Source organism: Pinus tabuliformis, chromosome 7, assembly GCF_031772625.1.
Source record: "Pinus tabuliformis cultivar Carrire ecotype Pingquan chromosome 7, CPIR1, whole genome shotgun sequence".
Lineage (NCBI taxonomy): Eukaryota > Viridiplantae > Streptophyta > Pinopsida > Pinales > Pinaceae > Pinus > Pinus tabuliformis.
This window is the reverse complement of record NC_142293.1, coordinates 1,231,133,650-1,231,155,107: the sequence shown is the minus strand read 5'-3', so window position 1 is coordinate 1,231,155,107 and position 21,458 is coordinate 1,231,133,650. Positions and strand designations below refer to the sequence as shown.

Here is a 21,458-nt window from a genome sequence, read left to right as displayed (position 1 = left end):
AGAAAGAGATGGATCTGTGGGTACCAGCCGACGCGTCCATCAGTCGGAGGGGTGTCTTCGCCGATCTGGCAATTGTCCGATACGATCCTCAAAAGCTGCGAGGGGGTTTTGATCTGATCCAAAAACCTGTCCTTCTGATCCGAAGCCGCACGGAGAGATGCAGAAACCTGCATGCATTTGGTTCTGCCATCCAAACCCTTAACGAAGAAAGGATGCATGTTTCTCGGAAGTCTCACGATCGAAACCTGGGAAACTCGTTTCGTTCCGCCGCCAGTACTCTAAAATGTTTTTAAAAATAAATAGCCAAATTTGTCTTTGATTTGTGTATACTACTAAGAATATTCCATGGAGTTTAAATCCTAACCATCCACCTAATACTTATTGATAATTAAAATAAAATTATGGAAACCTATTCCAAAATAAAAACGTCTATCTGTAAAATTTCCTGTAGATTCACAAGCTTATGCAATGTGCTAAAGCACAAGACACGAATCTACTTCTACTATCAACCAACAGAAGCCAATAGATCGATGAAAACAATATGAACAAGAAGAAGATAAATCAATGACACATAACACAAGATGTATCTGGGGAAAGCCACTGGGATAGCCACTGCTCAAAACCCCGCTATCTGTATTACATATATAAAAAATATGAGTGAAGATATACAAAGCCTGTTCTCACAAGAACAATTCCACACAATTATGCTCAACTCTCTACCTCACAAGCAAGCTCTTGGCCAACACTTAGCCAATTCTGCAACTCTCCAAGCCCCTAATCTCTTGCGTAATTCCTAAGATGAATAACCCATATTTAAAGAGAATTTGTGCTTCAAAAACTGCCCAATCCAAACATAGGTCCTTCTCTGATTGCATGCATGATATTTACAACTCAATAAATCACACAACTGATAGTACACCTCTAGTCTCAACTGGGTATTTCTCATAATCGATATACATGAGTTTGGAACTAGTTTAATTGAACATAACTCAGTAAACTGAGTTATCTAATAACAACTCATAATTAAACTCATCTCGGACCCCTAAAACTTAGGGAGAACATATGCATGACTTCAGAAAGACTTCCAACTCGAAATTACTAAGCTAATTAAGTTAATTAAACTTAATTAACTATTTACAAGTTGCTAGAGAATAGAATTCGATTTTAATTCACAATTTAAATTCAAGGACAAATTTTAAACGGGAATTTCTTGTTGCCATTTCTCAACACTATCAACATAACTACACACAAAATTGTACAACAAACTTAACTGGTCTATTTCAGCGTAGACCTTTCATAATTTTAATTTAATTATCAGGTATTAGTAAGTGGATGATATAAATTTAACTTCCATGAAATATGCCAGAGTATTAATGTCATGCCAATTCGTGTTATATTGGGCATTTGACATTAATAAGCCATAGTATTCTAATAAAAACTATTTACAAGTTATTTTTCTTAATAATAAAATAAAGGTGAATCTCCATAATTAAGAATATTCTTTAAATCATATATTAATTATTTAAAATAAGATTATAATTTAGTTATTTTTTATAAATTTTTAAAATATAAACAATGTAAGATATATAAATATTTTAATACTTGTTGAATGGAAGCTCTGCTCAAACTATTTAGCATGCATAGCTGGATCTGTTTCTTCAACTTGTCCTGACGATGAGCCACACTGGTTGGTTCGTTGACAAATGTCTCTCTTTATGTGATTTACGCCGAAGTTCTACTTATAAATATTTTAATACTTATCGTAGATTCTATCAACATTTACTAGCCATTAGATTTATATAACTGTATTAATTTATTAAATATTATCATCACCCTATTTAAGTAACCAAATAACATTTACATGAACAATCAATTAATTTATTAAATAGTATCACCAAGCTCACTTAACTAACCAACAAAATAACGGTTACATAACAAACACATTAATCCCACTTTAAGACCATTTAAATTATTTAGCGCCCGTGAGTATTCCCACCATGTAAAACATATTATATTTAAAGCCTTGGCTCTTGATTTTTAAGGGATAATTTACATTGTGGATAGCCTGTCCTTGAGATGTGGCCACCAATATTGCTGCAGTCAACTAAGTATTATCCACGTCACAAAAATATATACACGTGGCTGCCACGTGAATCAGAACAATAATTCAGATAAAATAGGAAGGAGAAATTGGCGAAAAACAATAAATTGGAGGTCGACCTCGAAAACACAGAACAAAAACAGAGATCAAACAGACACCAGGGGTTCGGCGGTGGTGATTCATGACGAAGGTTCTACCGGTAAATAATTAGCGGATCGCAGCCTTTAAAATAAACAGAGTTTCAATATGATCCCAGGATTGTTACTGGCAGTTTTCTCCCTGGTAATTTGGCTTCCGCACTAATCCCTCCCTTAATACCCCCAGTAAAATCAGTTGTAATTTCATCTCCGGGGTGGGGAGATGGCTGTTCAATTTAAGTTCAGAAGCGCGGTGGAGTTTAATTCGGTGGGAGTTGAAGGACCCTTCATATCTGTAGGCGATCTGAAGCAAAAGATTGCAGAGCACAAGAATTTGAGCAAATGCAAGGATTTCGATCTCCTCATCACCGATGCTCAAACCGGGGAAGGTACGTCTGGTCTGTATTTCGGGTTAAAATTGTTGATAGATGCGAGCACATAATATGACCGGGGGAAATTTATGGCGGTTGGTGTAATTAGGGTTTTAAATCCACCACTCAATTAATGTTAATGGATTAAATCGTGTTAAAACTCATAAAAGATTGTGTTACGAAATCATCTCGATTCACACAGTACAATATCACACAGAATTTGAACAAATCATTGTATGTTTATGTTTTTCGTTCAGATTTTGGGCGGAAGATGGGTTGTAATTTACTTATAGATATGGATTGGATTTCACTTTTCATTGGTTGTTCCCAAAATGGTGAATCTTGTTTTTGACTATTTAAGGGCAAGTGGAGTGACGTCTCTATTTAGGCCAATTCTATGTCGCTGATCCTGTTCATGAAATGCAGAGTATAACGACGAAAGCATCCTGATACCGACGAATACAAGCGTGATCATAAAAAGAGTTCCAGTTGCGCGACCCAAGTCAGCTGTTGTGTTGTAATTTCTTAAGCCTCGAATTTATTTCGATATTATTATTTATTTCAAAATATGCTTCTTAAATTTCATAAATTATAAATTGAAGTATAGATAACATCGCATAGCGAAAAAATGGCGGCTGCCACCATAATGCTAATTCTGGGAGAAGTAAGAGATTTCACTGTAGAATTCCACAGTAAATACATATAGATTTATAATCAATCACAATCTGCCTCTGGCATTAAAACTATGCATATTAGAGATACCATAAAGTCTGAAATTATATGCCTCAACGGGCAAGCCATAACATCACATTATCATAAACATATACTAATTTTTGAAATTGGCAACCAATTTTGGCTGCCCCTCCAAAAGGAGAGATACTCTAGAAGTTAACAGCATTGAGGTACGGCATGTATACAATCCTCAGAGTCAATGCATTGGCAATAGTCATTGCCATGTAATTGATTTCCAATGTTTAATTGCTCGAGCCTTATGTTCTACCTCTGTTGAACCAACTAGATGAATATCCGCAACAACCACTTCATTCATATTTAGAATATATTGCATCACATACTGCTACACTTCAATCAACCATGCACTTAATTAATTTAAGCAAACACAATCATTCTCAATACTATTAATGAAGCTTCCCAATTTAGGGTATTGAAAATGATATGAAAAAAAACCAAAGAGAGAAAGCAAAAATACATGCATGACTCAAACGACATGCACTTACATGGATAAAACACTTGTAGCAACAACAATAGAGCAGGCTGTGGTTTTTTCAAGAGTTGTGTGTAGAGAATCATTGTGATTGGCCAATCTCTACATCTTTCTCTCATTTCTGTACATGGCTAAACTCACTCTTGGGAAGTTGGCAATGTCAATTATGAACACGTTACACAATTGTTCCTTTGTTAAGACTTAATTATACAATACAAAGACATCACTTCCTAAATTAAATAATTCAACATATCAATTCCCATTTTATTACAAGAGGATGTTCTAATTTAGCCCAAGGGATGAGCTTAATTAGTTGTCAGCAATGTTGTTGGGCATTTGGCTAGTTCCTTGCAGGCATGTGCCTAGTTCAAATACCCTTGGGTAAGGTGAACTAGCCTAATTCTATAGGTCTACTGGGGATCCCTTGGTTTTCTTCACAAGGTTTTTCTTGGAAAAAAAATTAAAACACTACTGTATAGATACAACTTTACCACTAACATCTATTTCCTCCCCTTCCAAATATAAATAAGTTAAAAATAAGGTATATATTCATTAGAGGGAATACAAGTAGAAGCAAGAACATAAACCAACACATGGAAGTGCATTTGGAGTAATAAATGTTGGTCTAACGATAGCATTATTTTTGTTTTTTGGCAGACATTGTTGTTTAGGAGGGAGCAAGAGAGTTGTTGGATGAGGCACATGTCTTGCTCAGACTTGACAATGAATTGACAAACCCACCCAGGAGAGTCAACTCGATAATTTGGGAAAACTCGACTATAATCCAACATATCAAAAGAACGTAAAAGATTTAAAATTTCAAATGAAAAAATTCATTGATTGTCCATTTTATGACGAATCCATAAGATTAGATTGTACAACATAGACAAAAGATCATGTAGAATCTAGATGCTGAAATAACTTCCTTGATGCCTCAGATCCATCGAATTGATGCCTTCAGATTTTTCCACGAGAGGATATATATATATATATATATCTATAGATATGAGTCTGGAGGGTACCTTTAACTGGGGCCGACTTGAGCAACAGAATGATATTTTTATGAATGGACATGACTGTATTTGAAGCCGACCCGATGAAGATGAACCAACCTGTTTAGAGGAGACTTTAGGACACTTAAAAAATCAACTTTGTCTTTTATATAATCTTTTTTTAGGGCTGATTAGGGCACATAAGTTTAATTCAACTTAAATTATAGATTTTGACCTTCATCTAAAAGCTGCAAACAAGTGATAACGGGAGATATTCTTGGGGCAGAAGTACTAGTGCTAAACCCATCTTGGGGGCATCAGACTTCAAAAATTAATATCTCTCCAACCAGGAGCATCCACAAAATGTGCCACCTATCAAACAAAATGGCATGACAAGGGCTACCAATCTAGGAGGTCCTTGTAACCAAATTCACTGGATTTGTGCATGCAAATCATCAAATGAATGCTGGCCCATACACCCTTTGACATCACTGTCAAATTTTCCAACAATAGATACTGGTAAAGGCAAAAGGAGAGGTCATAGGATGAGTGTGTGAATGTGGTGGTGGAGGTGTATCACTAGCACTAATTAGGAAAATAGGTGAACATCCTTGAAAATAACTTCTATATTTTGTGTTGGGCCTCCTGTGATGCTAAATCTATTCCCAATGCATCTGAATGAAACTAAATGATACCTTCCCACCTTAGAGTACAAAATGAGATCAGATAGGTACTAGTTAAGGCAAAAGGAGAGAGTATAGGAGTGTGTAAATGTGGTGGTGGAGGTGTAGCACTATCACTAACAACAAAATGGGTGAAAATGCTTCAAAATACCTTCATTATTTTTGTTGGGCGTCCTCTGATGCTGAATCTATTTCCCAATGTGTCTTACAAAGAAAAAAAACACTGCTTGAACAGTTTATGGCCTGGATATGCAGCATCTGTACTCCCCAATGACTGTTTAGTTTCCAAAGGCCACAAAGATCTTAAAAAGCACTGGTTTATGGTCTCTAAGTGCACTCCAAAGCACTTCACCGCTGGAAGCCCTTGCTCAAAGTTGAAACAACAGACAAAAATGACAAAGAATAGTGAAAATCCAAAAAAATCAATGTCTTTTATTATTTTATATTGCCAGTGGTTGAGGTAGCAGTACTGGCTTGCTGACTTATCATGAAACTTTTGGGGCCTGGTCAAAGTCGCCGAGTTTGATTGAAACCTAATGAGTTGGCTGAAAGTTTCAACTTGTCTTGGGAAATGGGCATGTTGAGTTGACTGGCCATATCTCACCAAGTTTTGAAGTCCTGTGACTATGCCCTTGACTTGACAAACAAGCATAGGATGTTTTCAAAAGATGAGTTGTTTGTGTTCAGTTCATCTTGCTGATTGGCTGAGGTACCATATTGCACCATTTGTTCGAAACCAAGAATCTTGTCCTGGAATTCTTTTAAAAAACTGTATTCATTTATGTTATCTTCTCTATATGTGCCCTCTGTGTATCCAAACGTTTGTTTCAAATTTTTATTTTGCTCATTGATCTGTGTTACAGAGTTGTTTGTATTTGAACTTTCCCCACTGTTCACGTTTCTTCTCTTGATAACTCATATTCTGTTGCAAGGTGGTCACTTGTTGCTGAAGCAACTTTGCACACCTCATATATCTATATGAATATCATATTAACTTAGGTTTTATGCTCCCAACTTTTCCCACTGATCCTAGTAAGCCTGTCAATAAGCATATTTATGTTTATAGGTTTTATATGTCCCTGGTGCACATGTGGAAGCATATCACAAATATTATTTTGTAGGCTTTACTGCAACTTCATTATACCAGAAGCTCTTTTCTCCCTGGGTTGAAATTACCTTTTGGTATCTTCCATTAAGACCTCAATCCTTATTTCCCAGTTCTAGGACTAGCTTCTTCGAACAGTTGGACCAACTGCTTCCCCAACTACAAAGCTTTTTTATCAAATGGCTAACAAGTTCATCCAAGTTCAAGGCCAGGGCAAGTATACCTATCGGAGGGTTGATGCAAAGGAACTGATAATGACAGTGCTGTGAATATTGAGGAAACCATTGGGAGATATGACATTTTGAGTGCAAACTGTAAACCAAACTCCATCAAATTTTAGCTTTTATTTAATGACTTCCTGTTTTGTGGAAATAATAGCTTGAGCACTTTTGTTTAATGATATATTTTCTTAAGCAATTTCACACTATAAAGAACTGTTTTCAAAGCTCACTAGAAAAATCAACCTGAATATTTGCTCCACAAACTTGTGGTCAAATTTGTTCTCTTTGTGGATTTTTGCTTGGTTCTCTTGTCAAACTAAGTCACCTGACATGGGGACACATGGACTTGAGTGTCTAACACAGGTACGTAGACCTCCAAAATATGATGCACAGGATGTTGATGTTTTGGGTAGCATCCGGAGTATTCTCATGTGTGGGGAAAGTCGGCTAAGTGATGGGGCTTTGCACCCATAGACCCATGGTATTCTAATGACCCATGGGGTGAGTGATTCATTCGTGTGCCTTGGCAAGAGAGCTGAGTTGGCCGAGAGGGCCCGAGGAAGGCCAAGAGGGATGGAAGGGTTGAGCAGGGTACGAAGGCGTGCAAGAGCAAGATACATTGAGAGAAAGATTCTCTCAGGTAAGCAAGAGATCTGCATGAGTAATATTGCAGGTTTGCTGTGAGTGAGATATTCAGTTGTGTTGGGTCCAAGGAAAGAGCACAGAGCAACAAAGGAGATCCAGATCAGCCAGATCAAGGACGGATCTAGGGCTTGATCCACTGGATCAGATCCATTGTAGTTGTTGTATATGTAATTTCCTCGAGTGCCATTATCCTTTGTATGAGAGCCCTAGATTCTTGTTGAAAGACTAATAAAAATTCTGTTTTTGAGGCTAATTTTTTTGTGTTACTGTGCATGATCTAATTGCTAGTTTTAAAGTTTCTGCTGTGGAAAAGTTAGATGCATCAATGTGTTTTAGTTCATTAGTTGTGTAAAGTTGATAGGAAATTGTTACCAGATCTTGTGTGTGTGTGTGGGCGCACTATGTTTAGTGCCCAAAATCTAACACATGATCTCTCTCTCTCTCTCTTTCTATATATATATAGAGAGAGAGAGGAATCAAGGTGTAACTTATTTCAGCATTTACAAAATAGAACTATATGAAAAGTTCAAACACAACAGAATGAAGCATAAACTCATGAGTCAGAAGTTCTGTAGTTTTCTCATGGGCTATATCTTGTCCTCTTGCATCTTATACCCATATTATCAGGAAATACATCTCACATCTTTCTTCTTCCCATCAACTACTCTTCCCTCGCCATCTAAGTTGCACTGAAACGGATACGCAATGGATACAGATACGGGGTTTGAAACGGATACGACAAATTTTCAAAAAATCTAGATACAATACGGCAGGAAACGACACTCACACACACACACACATATATATGACAAAATAAGATTTTCATATTACCATTCATCTTTTAGAATCTAGATTCTATATCTAAAAATACATAATCAATTATCATCTATCATCATCATCATCAATTCAACATAAACATGGTCATCATCATTAATGATTATTATAACATTCATGATTCAACATATCATCAAGTTTTTGTTTCAAATTTCAATCATCAACATGACAAGTTACAACATCATCACAAAAATTAGTAATGCACACTACATAGTACAAAATGAACTATGATTGACAGTCTGCTATCATTATTCATAATTCATATGATTGTTCAAAAGTTTAAAAGTTAAAACATCATAAATTACATTTATATATCATCAAATATGTCTTCATTCCTGTCACTAAGAAAATCCACATCCTCTCCAGAAGTGGGAGCATTGCTACCATGTCCTCTTGAAGATCCACCTATTGGTGACTCTGCATCAAACAAAGTCATATGAAACTTGACATTCAACGTCATATCCAAGTCAGATAACTCAGGTTCCACATCCCATAATTTGGTAGCCCCAAATTTGTATTCCTCTCTCTTGTGTGAGAAAAGGCGAAGGTTTGAATGAACATACACTAGTTCCTCAGCCTTCTTAGAGCCCAATCTATTTCGCTTCACTGAATGGATGAAGTCGTATGTACTCCAGTTCCTTTCTGCTGAAGAAGAACCAACAACTTGTGACAAGATCTTGATGGCCAATTTTTGGATATGTGGAAGTTCCCCACCATAGTAGTTCCACCAATCAATTGGACTCATTGCCCTCTTGTCCCGCATATAATCAATATCAAAGCCCCAACCCTCAGATCTCACAAAATGAGCAAACTCTCCATGAATCTGAAGCCCAATTTCAGGATCTACAAAAAACTTTCTAAAAGCCTTTTTAAATCCTTGTGAGACTTCTGGGTCTTTGCTTGGTGCGGTTCTTTCTAGATCACTTAGCAACTCTGCAGCACAATATTTTGGATTCACTGCATAGGCCAAAAGATGCAATTGGGTGGTCATCTTGTTCCACCTTTTAGTCAATATATCTTTTACTTCTCTGTAAAAGAATTCATCTTGGTCATTCTCCTTGGAATTTATAACTACCCTTATCTTCTTTATCATGGAATCAATGCCTTCATACACATCTCCCAAATTAGGCATATCATTAACAACCAACTTTTTCACTGCTTGTGCTCTATTAGATTGGGATTGCCTCCATTGATTCCAAAGAGAACTACATACCATTAATTATAATGCATCTTTCACCCGCGTAAGCCTTGTTAAGACTATGATGTGAGAAGCAAAATGAGTCTCGGCAACCTGCAGGTGCCAAATTGCCAATGTTTCAATAAATTAAAAATCATAATTTGATTGAATAACTATTATGATTCACAAATCATGACATTTGAGAATCCAATTTACATATGTGAATTTAGAGTCATAGAAATTAGAATTTATGAAATAAACTTAAAAGTTTAGGTACCTTAAGGAGCTCCAACTTCGCAAATTCCCTGTAGATGCCTTGGGACATGTGGTGGTTTGTGATGAAGGCTTGAATTTCTTTTGCCTCTTCAAAAATGACTCGAATCCACTCAATTTGCTTCCCTATCTTGCTTAACATGAGGTTCAATGAACGTACAACACAAGGGGTCCAAAAGATGTGTTGATATTTGCCTTCAATAATTAAGCCTGCTGCTTTACACATCGTTGCATTGTCAGTGATTACCTGGACAACATTTTTTGGCCCCACCAATTCAAATGCTTCAATCAAGATGTTAGCAATGAATTGAGAATCTTTCATCTGCCTCTCACAATCCACCGCCTTAAAAATGTTGCCCCTTTGGGCTATGAGCAATCACATTGATCAACGACCTAGTCCTTTGATCTTTCCATCCATCAGAAATGATGGGCACCCCTGAAATGCACCATGAATTACGAATGGGGCTTAATTTAGCCTCCAAATCTAACTTTTCAAAACTCAACATTATGGTGCAAACCTTCTCATATCCAGGGCTTTTGAACCCTTTTGGGGCTTCATTCACTGCTTTTATCATTTTTGCCCAGTATGGAGATCGCACAAGGTTAAAGGGAAGGCCATTTGCATAAATGCATTGACCTATAGCTGCGATTGTCGTCTCTCGAGCATCATTATTAAAACTCCTTTCAAGTGGTTCCAAATTAGACTGCTTTGAACCAACAATTCCATGAGAATGAAGTGGAGGCTTTGATGAAGATGCTCCCAACCTTGTTGGGTGTTTTAATTGAGAGGCAGGATTTGCCTTATTTGCTTTAGCATCTTGCCTCGTCTTGTTCTTTATGATATTTTACAAGTTTTGCCTTGCTTAAACCATTTCCATCTGCCACATTCTCTTTAGGTGGGCCACGACATATTCAAACTCCATTGCCTTTTAACCCAAGTAAATGTGCTTTAACCCATGTGTATGATCCCTTATACTCCTTTTTACACTTATTGCAAACCCATGCCAATGATGCCCCTCCTTGGATCTTCCCAACAATAGTTACATATTTCCAAAGTGGTGACTTTGGATAAACTTTAGGGGCATATTCAATTTCATGTTCCACTTCCTCTGCCTGACGAATGGCTGAACTTGAAGTTACGATAAATGATGATGATGATGTAAATGAAACTACAAAATAAAATTGACAAATATGTATTTCAAAACAATTTACAAACTTACAAGCCTTGAAAAAGAAAATCATTATTAAAAGTTAAAAGTTTGGTAAGATGCTCCAATAAAAAGTTCACAAGAGGTCTTAAGACCCATTCTGTCAGGTCCCTTGGGGTTACCAGTCACCTTTGCAGCTCATCCATCCATAAATTCCAGGGAAGATGGGAGAGGTTTCCTGTGAGCTTATATCTTCAGAAAAAAATTATAGTTCCCTAATGTACTTCTTCCTATCCCACTATATTGAGGCATTGCATCACCATATGATCAACTAAACAATAAATTATTCTCTCTACATATTGCATCATTGAATAATCAAGTAATCAAGCATTGAGAAGATGCCTTTCAACATATATTAGTAGAAATGATTCCAGAAAATTTAAGAAGTCTAATAAAGAGAGCTAGCAAAGTTACCAGACTTGCCAGCTTGACCCAGAACCCCTAATTTTATCCAGCCCGACCACTAAAATAGGTTGGTTAAGCTCAAACTGCATTTGACCAATGGACTTAGAGGGGTCATGAAAATCCAACCAAGTTTTTAAAAACTTGCCAACGCCTGAAAAGTCCACTAAACCTTAAAAAACGCACCATCTCTGGATTCAGAAACAATGGAAACATCAAAAGCAAAGAAAAAATCGGAAATATAAGGAGAAATTGGAGATATTTGCAAGATTGGTATTTACCATTGCCACCATGGTCAGTGTTGCATTTAGAAGTGGTCTCTTTTTTTATAGAATTTTAAATGCCCTTTTGTTATGGCTGCTTGACACAAGTGTATTTTTTATTCTTAGGAGTAGCATAAAAGTAGATGCTCTTTTTGGAAGTATATCTTATTAAAAATGTTATAGGCAAGTAGTTTATAATTGACTACGAACAAATGTTGCACCGTGAGGTAGGAGATAAGTTATAAAGGCTTATCGTGTCACGATTGATTAATGCAAGAGGTGCAGAGGGCTTTTAATCAAATATAACAGATAGGCTTTTAAGTTTTATGAGTTTCTCCTACTGGACCGATGATGACTCCTCAAGCTCCAAGCTCCAAGACTCTTTCAACATGTGGCGACGATTCCTGGTCCCTGGACTCCAAGCTCAAGACTCCTGCAACGCAATGTGGCAATGACCGTCTGACGTCGATGTAATGTGCTGCTATGCACAGTGTGACGTGAATGAATAAAAGTTAAAACGTGAATAGTGAAAACCCTAAAGCTTAAACGCCGATTTTTTAACCGAGATAATAAATGATGCATTCCCGGTGACCCTTTGCGTGATCCGTTCCCGGAAATTTGGATATGGATCACAATTTTATCGGATCCATACCTGGATTTCCGGAAATAGATAAAAAATTGCCAAAAAAACCAAAACGCGGGAGAAAACGATTTGCCATTTTCGACATCTTTAAAACACCACAAATACGTTTTCCTTCTTTATCCATACCGTTTCGTACCAAAAGCTGTTTTTGATTCTGCGAACAACGTTTCTAACGCTTTTCCTAGGCATTTCCGGCAACTTAGCTCGCCTTCTATATCCGACTAAGGTTGGTGTGTACATACGCCAGCGTATTATCTTTTGGATTGCTATTAATTTTAGATAACAATGGTATGTTCTATGCTCAAGAGCAATTTACTTCAATTTTTCTTATTAGCCCAATATCAATTTCCAGTTTAGCGATCACATTAACATGATAGTAAATGCATATAGAACATAAATAAAAAGTAGAAGACAAGCCAAGACAAGCCAAGACAATATTTGGTGGATGCCAGGGAAAAACCCCAATGTGGGGAACCCTTTGATCAAGTCTTCTTATTATTCTTCAAAAAGCAGAGAGAGCTAGAGAGTACAATATACAAAATTCACTTGCCCAATCACAGTCAAATCTGTCCCGTCAAACTGCAATCAACAGGATGCCCTAACCAGAAAGCCAACGCTGGTCAACTTAGCATAAATCTTCCTCCAAATTAGCTCGGTCAAACCCAGTCAATTTGACCTCCAAGGATAGTCCGAATCAGCCCAAAAAAATCTCGAAAATATCAGTCAAACTCGGTCAACGCAGATTCAAACCTGCAGTCAACTTCCCTGCAGTCAATGTTGGTCAAACAATTTAGGATGCCTCGATTTTCTATGCCCAAAAATGCGGCTTGCCCAAATAGAATTTCTCCAAGAAAAATCACAGTCAAATAGGGTCAGTTGCTGCCCAGTCAACGTTGGTCAAACTTACTACAACTTGGTCAACGTTGGAAACAGAAAATCACAGTCAACCCTTCGCACGTGTGGAGGAGAAGAAGGCTATCGTGAAGTTGTACAACCCAATTAGATGAGGAGAGAGAGATATGTGAGAGAATGAATGATGTCCAAATGAGGTAGATGCAGCTTCTATTTATATGCAATGTTGAGGGTGAAGAGACATGTCTTTTGGGCTTCTGAGCCTTACATTAGATTGCTGGCCGACCTTGACAATTTGTCCGTAGAAAAAATAAATTCATAATTCCATTTATACATGTCAGAATGAGATGGTCTTTAGATCAATCCTACACCTCTCGGAAAGAGGAATCCAACAAAAATATCATCTCCATCATATGAGCTGTCCAAGGTGAAGTTTTGGCCCTAGTTGCCAAATTTAACACTCCCTCTCAAGTAGGAAGAACTCCACCTGCCAAATCACTTGTCAATCTGTACCATCTCTGCCATCCCTGTTACACTCTGCTCTGCTCTACTGAACCATGAAGAAATAATGAAGAAGAAATGATCGAGAATGTGTCATACCATTCTCCACTGACCCGAAGTCAGTCTCCAATAATCGAGAGTGTATCATACCACTCTCCACTGACCCGAAGTCAGTCTCCATTGATCCCAGATCAATATCAAACATCCTAGCATAGGGAGTACAGTAGTACATGATGCATCCATTAGTAGTACTATGGTCACTATCCTCATTGGCCAAATGAGAGGTACTTCCCATGAGTCTCGGACTGCATGGTTAGGATGTATCGGTAGGAGAAGGTGAACCACTCACCCTGTACGTCGCGCACCACTAGGGGAAGGTGAACCACTCACCCTATGGTCGCTCATCGCTCCAAGAAGTACCCCAAGCCCCCCAGAGCTCCCAAAGCTTAATATCCAACTCAAATGGGACCCTCATAAGGGGGTCTCTCCACGACTCCAAGTCGTTCAGGGAAGGTTAAGAATTTGACCTTCCCCAAGGGCTTCGTAAGAATATCTGCGACCTGATCATCAGTCCTAATGTGATGGAACCTTATTGCTCCCTGTTGTACCATACCCCGGATAAAGTGGTACTTGATATCAATATGCTTGGAGCGGTCATGAAACACGGGATTGTAAGAAAGACGAATCCCACTTTGGTTGTCGTAGAAGATCACGATGGTATTTAGCATCTGTCCAAACAACTCACTAAAGAGCTTCCTCAACCAAACAACTTCATAGGAGGCCATACTAGCAACAATATATTCAGCCTTGGCGGTGCACAAAGCAACCGATTTCTGCTTCCTGCTCATCCAAGATATCGAAGCAGAACCTTGTGAGAAGCAACATCCAGATGTGCTCTTACAATCCACCACACTACCAGGCCAGTCAGCATCAGAATAACCATGGAGCCTCACATTCCCAACAGTGTATCTCAGTCCATATGTGATTGTGTCCCAATGATATCTCAAGAGATTCTTGGCAGCAATCCAATGAATGTGATGAGGCTCAACCATAAACTGAATCAATGTGTTCACTGCAAAGCATATGTCCAGACGAGAGTTCACCAAGGACATTAGGGCCCCCACGAGTTGACGATACTTAGAAGGATTTTCCAAATCAGGCCCAACAACACTTCCACATAACTTCTTGAAGTTAAGTTCCATCGGAGTAGTCACGGACTTGCAGTCCACCATCCCAAATCTCTCAAGTATATTCACAATGTAGTTTCCTTGAGAAAGGAAAATCTCACCTGTCTTTTGCCAGATCTCTAACCCTACGAAATAGTGCATCAGACCTAGGTCCTTCATTGCAAACTCGGAAGCCAACCCCCACTTACATTGATGAATAAGAGGGTCTGCATCTGTCAGAAAGAGATCGTCCACATAAAGTACCAAGATGAGAGGTATGCCATTCTCAACCTTAAAATAAAGGTTCAGATCAGCTTCACTTCTTGTAAATCCTAGCTTCATCAGATAACTGTCGATCCTCTCATACCAAGCCCGGGGAGCTTGCTTTAACCCATACAGGGCTTTGTTCAACCTGCATACATGTGTCTGATGATCTTGAACTCCGAACCCCTCAGGTTGTTCTACATAGACTTCCTCCTTAATTGAACCATTCAAGAAGGTAGTTTTGACATCCATCTGGTGTAGGTTCCATCCTTGTGAGGCAACAAAGGATTTAATTGAACGGATGGTGGTATATCAGACAACGAGTGCAAATATCTCAACATAGACCACACCTTCCTTTTGAGAGAAGCCTCGAGCAACAAACCTGGCCTTGAACTTTTCAGGACTTCCATTAGCTCCATGCTTGATCTTGTAGAGCCATTTCGAGGTGACAACAGGTTTGTCCTTGGGTCTGGGGACCACATCCCAGACATCATTCTTCATAATCGACTCATACTCTTTGTTCATAGCATCCTTCCAAACTTGGTGCTTCACAACTTCTTTGAATGTTGAAGACTCATTTTGAACAATGGTTGCTCATGGCAGTTAAGTACCCTTGGTACCTATTCGACTTCTTACTTTCATGAAAAGTTCCCCAAGGAGCAATATGATTCTCGACATCTTCGAGAGTTTCCCTAAGCCATGAGGGTCTCCTTTTTGAGGAGGAGAGCTCTTGAGGAGGCGGATCAATGGGATCCATTTGTCCTTCAACATCGGGCATTGGCTCATCCGGCGGTTCTCCCTGCTTTCCTGTATCTGCTTCTTTGTCCCTCCTTGGAATAGGAAGGTTACTAATCTTCCCAAAGGCAACATCTTCATCAAAGGTGACATCATGACTTATCTCCACTTCTCTTTGATCAGGTACATAGATTCTATATGCCTTAGAAGTTTCAATGTAGCCCACAAATGTTCCTTTCTTCCCAGATGCATCTAATTTGCTTTTCTTTTCTTTTGGCACATGAAAATATACGGGGCTACCAAAAATTCTAAAGTGAGAAACATCAGGTTTCTTACCGGTGAAAACTTCTTCGAGTGTTTTGGAGTCCAACACTTGATGATGGCATCTATTTTGAATGTTCACAACAATGTTGGCAGCTTTAGCCCATAAGAACTTCGGAAGGCTTTGATCATGAAGCATGGCACAAGTGGCTTCTATAATAGAAAGGTTCTTCCTTTCAGCAACACCATTTTGCTCAAGAGTATTTGCGGTAGTAGTCTCCCTCTTAATGTCAGCTTCTTTTCAATAGTCATTGAACTCATTTGATTCATATTGGGTTCCATTATCGGGCCTCAATATTTTGATTTTCTTCCCGGTTTGATTTTTGACCAAGACTTTGAAAGAATGTAACTATGAGAATACTTCATCCTTCTTCTTCAAGAAATATATCCAAGTTTTGCGAGAGAAGTCATCCACAATGATAACATAATATAAATATCCTACCAAAGGATGTCATAGGCATCATACCTGATAGATCAGAATGAACCAATTGCAAAATGCTGGTAGTCTTGCTATCATTTGAGGGGAATGGTCCCCTTGTATGTTTTCCTTCAGCACATCCCTGACAAACACCTTCATGTTCTACTTTAAATTCGGGCATACCTGTCACCATCTTCCTCACATCGGGTAGAGCCTTATAATGTAGATGAGAAAACCTCTGGTGCCATAATTCGGATTGAAGAGATGTGTCGCAAGACATAGCTCCCAATGGGATTCCTCCAACTTGATATAGGCTACCAACCCTGAATCCAAGAGTAAATGCTTCTTTGAAATTTCTTTTCCAAACATATACCTTTCCATCGATGAATGCCACCTTGAGTCCTTTATCTTCTATCATCGAGATAGATACTAGGTTCTTCTTTATATCAGGTACATATAGTACTTCTTGTAGATGAATGGTGTTACCTTGATTCAATTGAAGAGTAACATTCCCAACTCCCTTCACGGGATAGGTGGCATTGTCCCCAAGAATGATTTCCAAATTTGTATCCTTTTCTATCAGATTTGAAAGAGCTTCCTTATACCCAGTGAAGTGCCTTGAGGAACCACTATCAATCAACCAATTTCCCAAGGTATTTGGAGGAGAGGCAGTATAGAGGGCAGATATAAGGTAAAATTATTTTTGCTTGTTATTTACAACATTAGATTCATCATACCCGGAGATTCTTGATATTTTGAGAGGTCGACCATTTCCATGTTGATTAACGGGAGCATTCCTTTTTCCTTTGTTGTTGAATCTGCCATTCCTTTGATTGTTATTGCCCCTGAAATTGTTGTGGTTGTTGTTGTCATCATCCCGAGGTGTATCCCTTCTATTAGGACACTCCCTAGCATAGTGACCAAACCTGTTACAAATGAAGCATCTTCCCTTTCTTCCATCTTTGAATTTCGGTCTTCCTTGACATTGCTTCTATGAACCTGTATTGTTCTTCTTTTTAGCATGACCGGAGAATGCATTAGTATCACTTCTTTTAGAAGGCATGTCTCTCTCCATCATCTTTGTTTCTTCTTCAGTACATCTAGTCAACAATTCATCAAAACCTGGAATCTTGTCATTGTTGAGGATAGTAGTGTTGCACATGCCATTCACGAGGGAGACTTCCAAGGGCAACAAGAGTGAGCTCTCTACCAACAATAACTTCTCCAATTGAAAGAAGATCATTTTTGATCTCGGTAATCCTCATGAAGTAGGATTGGATATCTTCACTTCTTCCCTTCTTTATGTCTTTCAACTTGTTATTGAGAAAGAGGACTTGCTTTGCATTGCTAACTTTGAACATGCCAACCAACCTGTCATACATCTCCTTAGATGTGTTCAAATCAGAGATGTATGCAGCCAAATGCTTGTTAATAGAATCCCTGATGATCTTCTTAACTTTGACTTCACCTTTCTTGTACTTTGTCTTAGTGGCAGTCAGTGCACCTTTTGAAGGAGGTTCAATAATCTTTCCCTGCATATAGTCCATAACATCCTGCTCTTCCAAAGTCAAATCAAGAGACATCTTTCATGCATGACAATCAGACTTATCATTGAGCTTGTCATTGGGTTTGAAGTAAGATGCGGAGGCCATTGAATCTTGTCCTTGTCCAACAAATCTCGGTGATTGCTCTTTTCACTCTTGCTTGGGCTTTGTCTTCACCTCAACTCTGATACCATGTTAATTTTAGATAATAGTGGTATGTTCTATGCTTAAGAGAAATTTACTTCAATTTTTCTTATTAGCTCAATATCAACTTCTAGTTTAGCAACCACATTAACATGATAGTAAGTGCAGATAGAACATAAATAAAAAGCAGAAGACAAGCCAAGACAAGTGATCCAAAATGGATCTAACATAGACTTCTAAGTCTATGAATTTTCCTCACAGAGGAAAAATGAAAGTCATTGGATGATTTTGAAAATAGTCTCATTTCGTAGATTGTTTCATTCTGAATCCAACGCAATTTGAACAGGCCAAAATGGACTCCGGATGAAGGAGTTATTGTAAAAAGAAGATTTGCCCAATGTCCTTAGAAAAGGAGGCATTTCTTATTAAATTTGGCCTAAGGGTTAATATTAGCCTTATGCGCTAAAAACCTTTGTTAAGCGCTAAACCTTTATAAAGCACGTTTTACATTGAAAAGCACGTGGGCAGTCTTGGCCAGGTGGATCTGAAGAATTTATATAAAACGAGCTAAAACCTTTTGAGTTCCGAAAGGAAGGCGGTAAACAGTATTTCGGGCAGGCTCCAGGCGGTAAATGGTATTGGAAGGGTTGAACCCGATTCCATACACTGGCCGACACGTAGCAGGCCGCAGGAGAGAGAAAACTGCTTTTTCGGGTGGGTAATCTCCGCGCAAGTGGGCCACCCGAAAAGACTGTCAGCCGTCGGATTAGAGATCGCGGATCAACGGTGGAGATTGAGCGGACTACTTGCTATTTCGGGTTTAGTGCGAACCGTCAGATTAAACGGTAAATCGACGAACAAGATTAAGTCGCGATGTTTTAACCAAAGGCCGAGGGCATTGCGATATGCGATAGGCCGATTGCGATGAGCACTTTGAGCCGTCGGATCGGAAAAGGAATCAACGGTCAGGATCTGATCGGAGATCGCTGATCGGGAAAGCTTAAGGGTTGCGGACCATGGAAGCAATGACCGCCGATATGCCGAAACAACGATATAGCGATGGGCCAATAGCGCTGATCAGAGATCGGATCGCAGCAATGCAAAGGGGAGCATTGGGCCATGCGACATGCGATTTGCGATGAAGGCACGGACCCGATAGGATTAAAGGGGCGATTGAATTCCGTTTGAAATCCGGCTTTGCGGATTTTCATTGGATTTCTTTGTATTTCCCATGTATTCCATTATTTGGGTTTTGTTCGGGTTTAGCTGTGGGCAATGCGCAAAGCGACTTGCGATATGCGATGAAAGGATGGACCCGAGAGGATTATAGATGCGATTGAATTCTATTTGAGTTCCGACTTAAAGGCTCATGATGTGTTTTTGTGAGTTTTGCCTGTGTATTCCGTTATGTGTCTATTCCGAGATTAAGGCAGAAGGAAGGCCAAACGATCGGGTTGCCTGCGCATGCCGGTTCCTTTTCAATTATGAAACCGTTTCTAATTCAAACATCATTGTTCCCCACCGTAAGGAAATGATGAACAGAACATGTCATGAAAACACGAATTAAAACACAGAAGGAGGCGAAGAGACGGACAATCGGTTTCCACGCTTTAAGCGATTGTGGTAACAAAACGTGTTATAAAACGCGATGAACCCAGAGATGCTGGAGGGACAGAGGATAGCCACCAGAGCCGCAGAGCCAGAGTGCTTGACAAAGGCAGAGCCACCAGAGGTTGGAGGCAGAGCCGCAGAGCCAGAGAGCTCAAAGCAGACTTCTAAGAGCCATGATGCTATAGTGAAGTTGCAGAACAGCAAAGAGATCAAATGATCAAGCTATTGCTGATGTCCAAAGTGTGCTGAAGACAGAAGAAGGAGTTCCAGAGACAGTTAAGAGAGTTCTGAGGGAGTTGGTGCAAGCTAGAGCTCAAGATAGCTCAGAGCACTAATTGAAGGAGTCTAGTCTAGAGAAGCCTAGATCTGTCTGCAGAGTAAGGACAACCAGGGGTAAGATGGCATTCTGAGCCCATTGGTTCAGTTGTAACCCAATGGAGTTAAGTGTAGCACTTGTAAAAGAATTGAAGCCATAATCCCAAAGAGCCTAATCGAGTTGATTAGTGCTCAAGGAGACGTAGCCCAAGATATCAGGGTGAACTCCATATTATATTGTTGTCTCCTATGGTTTGCTTATTTGCTGCTTTATTTACTATTATATGCATTTCATATCAGTTTAAGCAAATGAACATAAGCACTTAACAGTTAAAGGCAAACAAAGACATACACCTACTTCAAGTTCTTTTAATTTTGCATTTATCAATTATAAGCATAGATCTTGGAAATATATAAGCTTTGGAGTGGGAGAGGTTCTTGTAAGTTGACAAGAAGCCTTTAGTGCCCCATTTCAGATCAACAAGAGGACACAATATTTGGCAGATGCTAGTGAAAAACCCCAATGTGGGGAAGCCCTTTGATCAAGTCTTCTTATTATTCTTCAAAAGTTCAGCACAGAGAGAGAGTACAATATACAAAATTCACTTGCCCAATCACAGTCAAACTTGTCCAGTGAAACTGCAGTCAACATGATGCCCTAACCAGAAAGCCAATGCCGGTCAACTTAGTAGAAATATTCCTCCAAATTAGCTCGGTCAAACCCAGCGAATTCGGCCTCCAAGGATAGTCTAAATCAGCTTAAAACAATCCTGAAAATCTCAATCAAATTCGGTCAACGCAGAGACAAACCTGCGGTTAACATTGGTCAAACAACTCAAAATGCCTCAATTTTTGTGCCCAGAATGCGGCTTGCCCAAATAGAATTTCTGCAAGAAAAATCACAGTCAAACAAGGTCAACCGTTGCTCGGTCAACACTAGTCAAACTTCTCGCAACTTGGTCAACGCTAGAAACAGAAAATCGGAGTCAACCCTTCGCACGTGTGGAGGAGAAGACGGCTATCTTGAAGTTGTATGAGCCTATCAGATGAGGAGAGAGAGATATGTGAGATAATGAATGAAGAGGGTGAAGAGACATGTCTTTTGGGCTTCTGAGCCTACATTACATCGCTGGTCAACCTTGACAATTTGTCCATAGAAAAAATAACTTCATAATTCCATTTATACATGTCAGAATGAGGTGATCTTTAGATCAATTCTATGCCTCTCAGAAAGAGGAATCCAACAAAAATATCATCTCCATCATATGAGTTGTCCAAGGTGGAGTTTTGGCCCTAGTTGCCAAATTTAA

At 39.0% G+C, this 21,458-nt stretch overlaps 1 protein-coding gene across 2 annotated transcripts in view; it reads left to right on the top strand.

Moving 5' to 3' along the window:
* The first annotated feature begins 2,196 nt into the window (after positions 1-2,196).
* Positions 2,197-21,458, top strand: part of LOC149251825 (uncharacterized) — a 200,148-nt gene continuing 180,886 nt past the window's right edge. For both annotated transcript variants that reach the window (XM_089459587.1, XM_089459586.1), the window contains exons 1-2: positions 2,197-2,627; positions 3,036-3,126. In XM_089459587.1, coding sequence (XP_089315713.1) covers positions 2,462-2,627; positions 3,036-3,126 — 257 coding nt within the window. In that variant the 5' untranslated portion in view covers positions 2,197-2,461. The remainder of the gene's footprint in view (positions 2,628-3,035; positions 3,127-21,458) is intronic.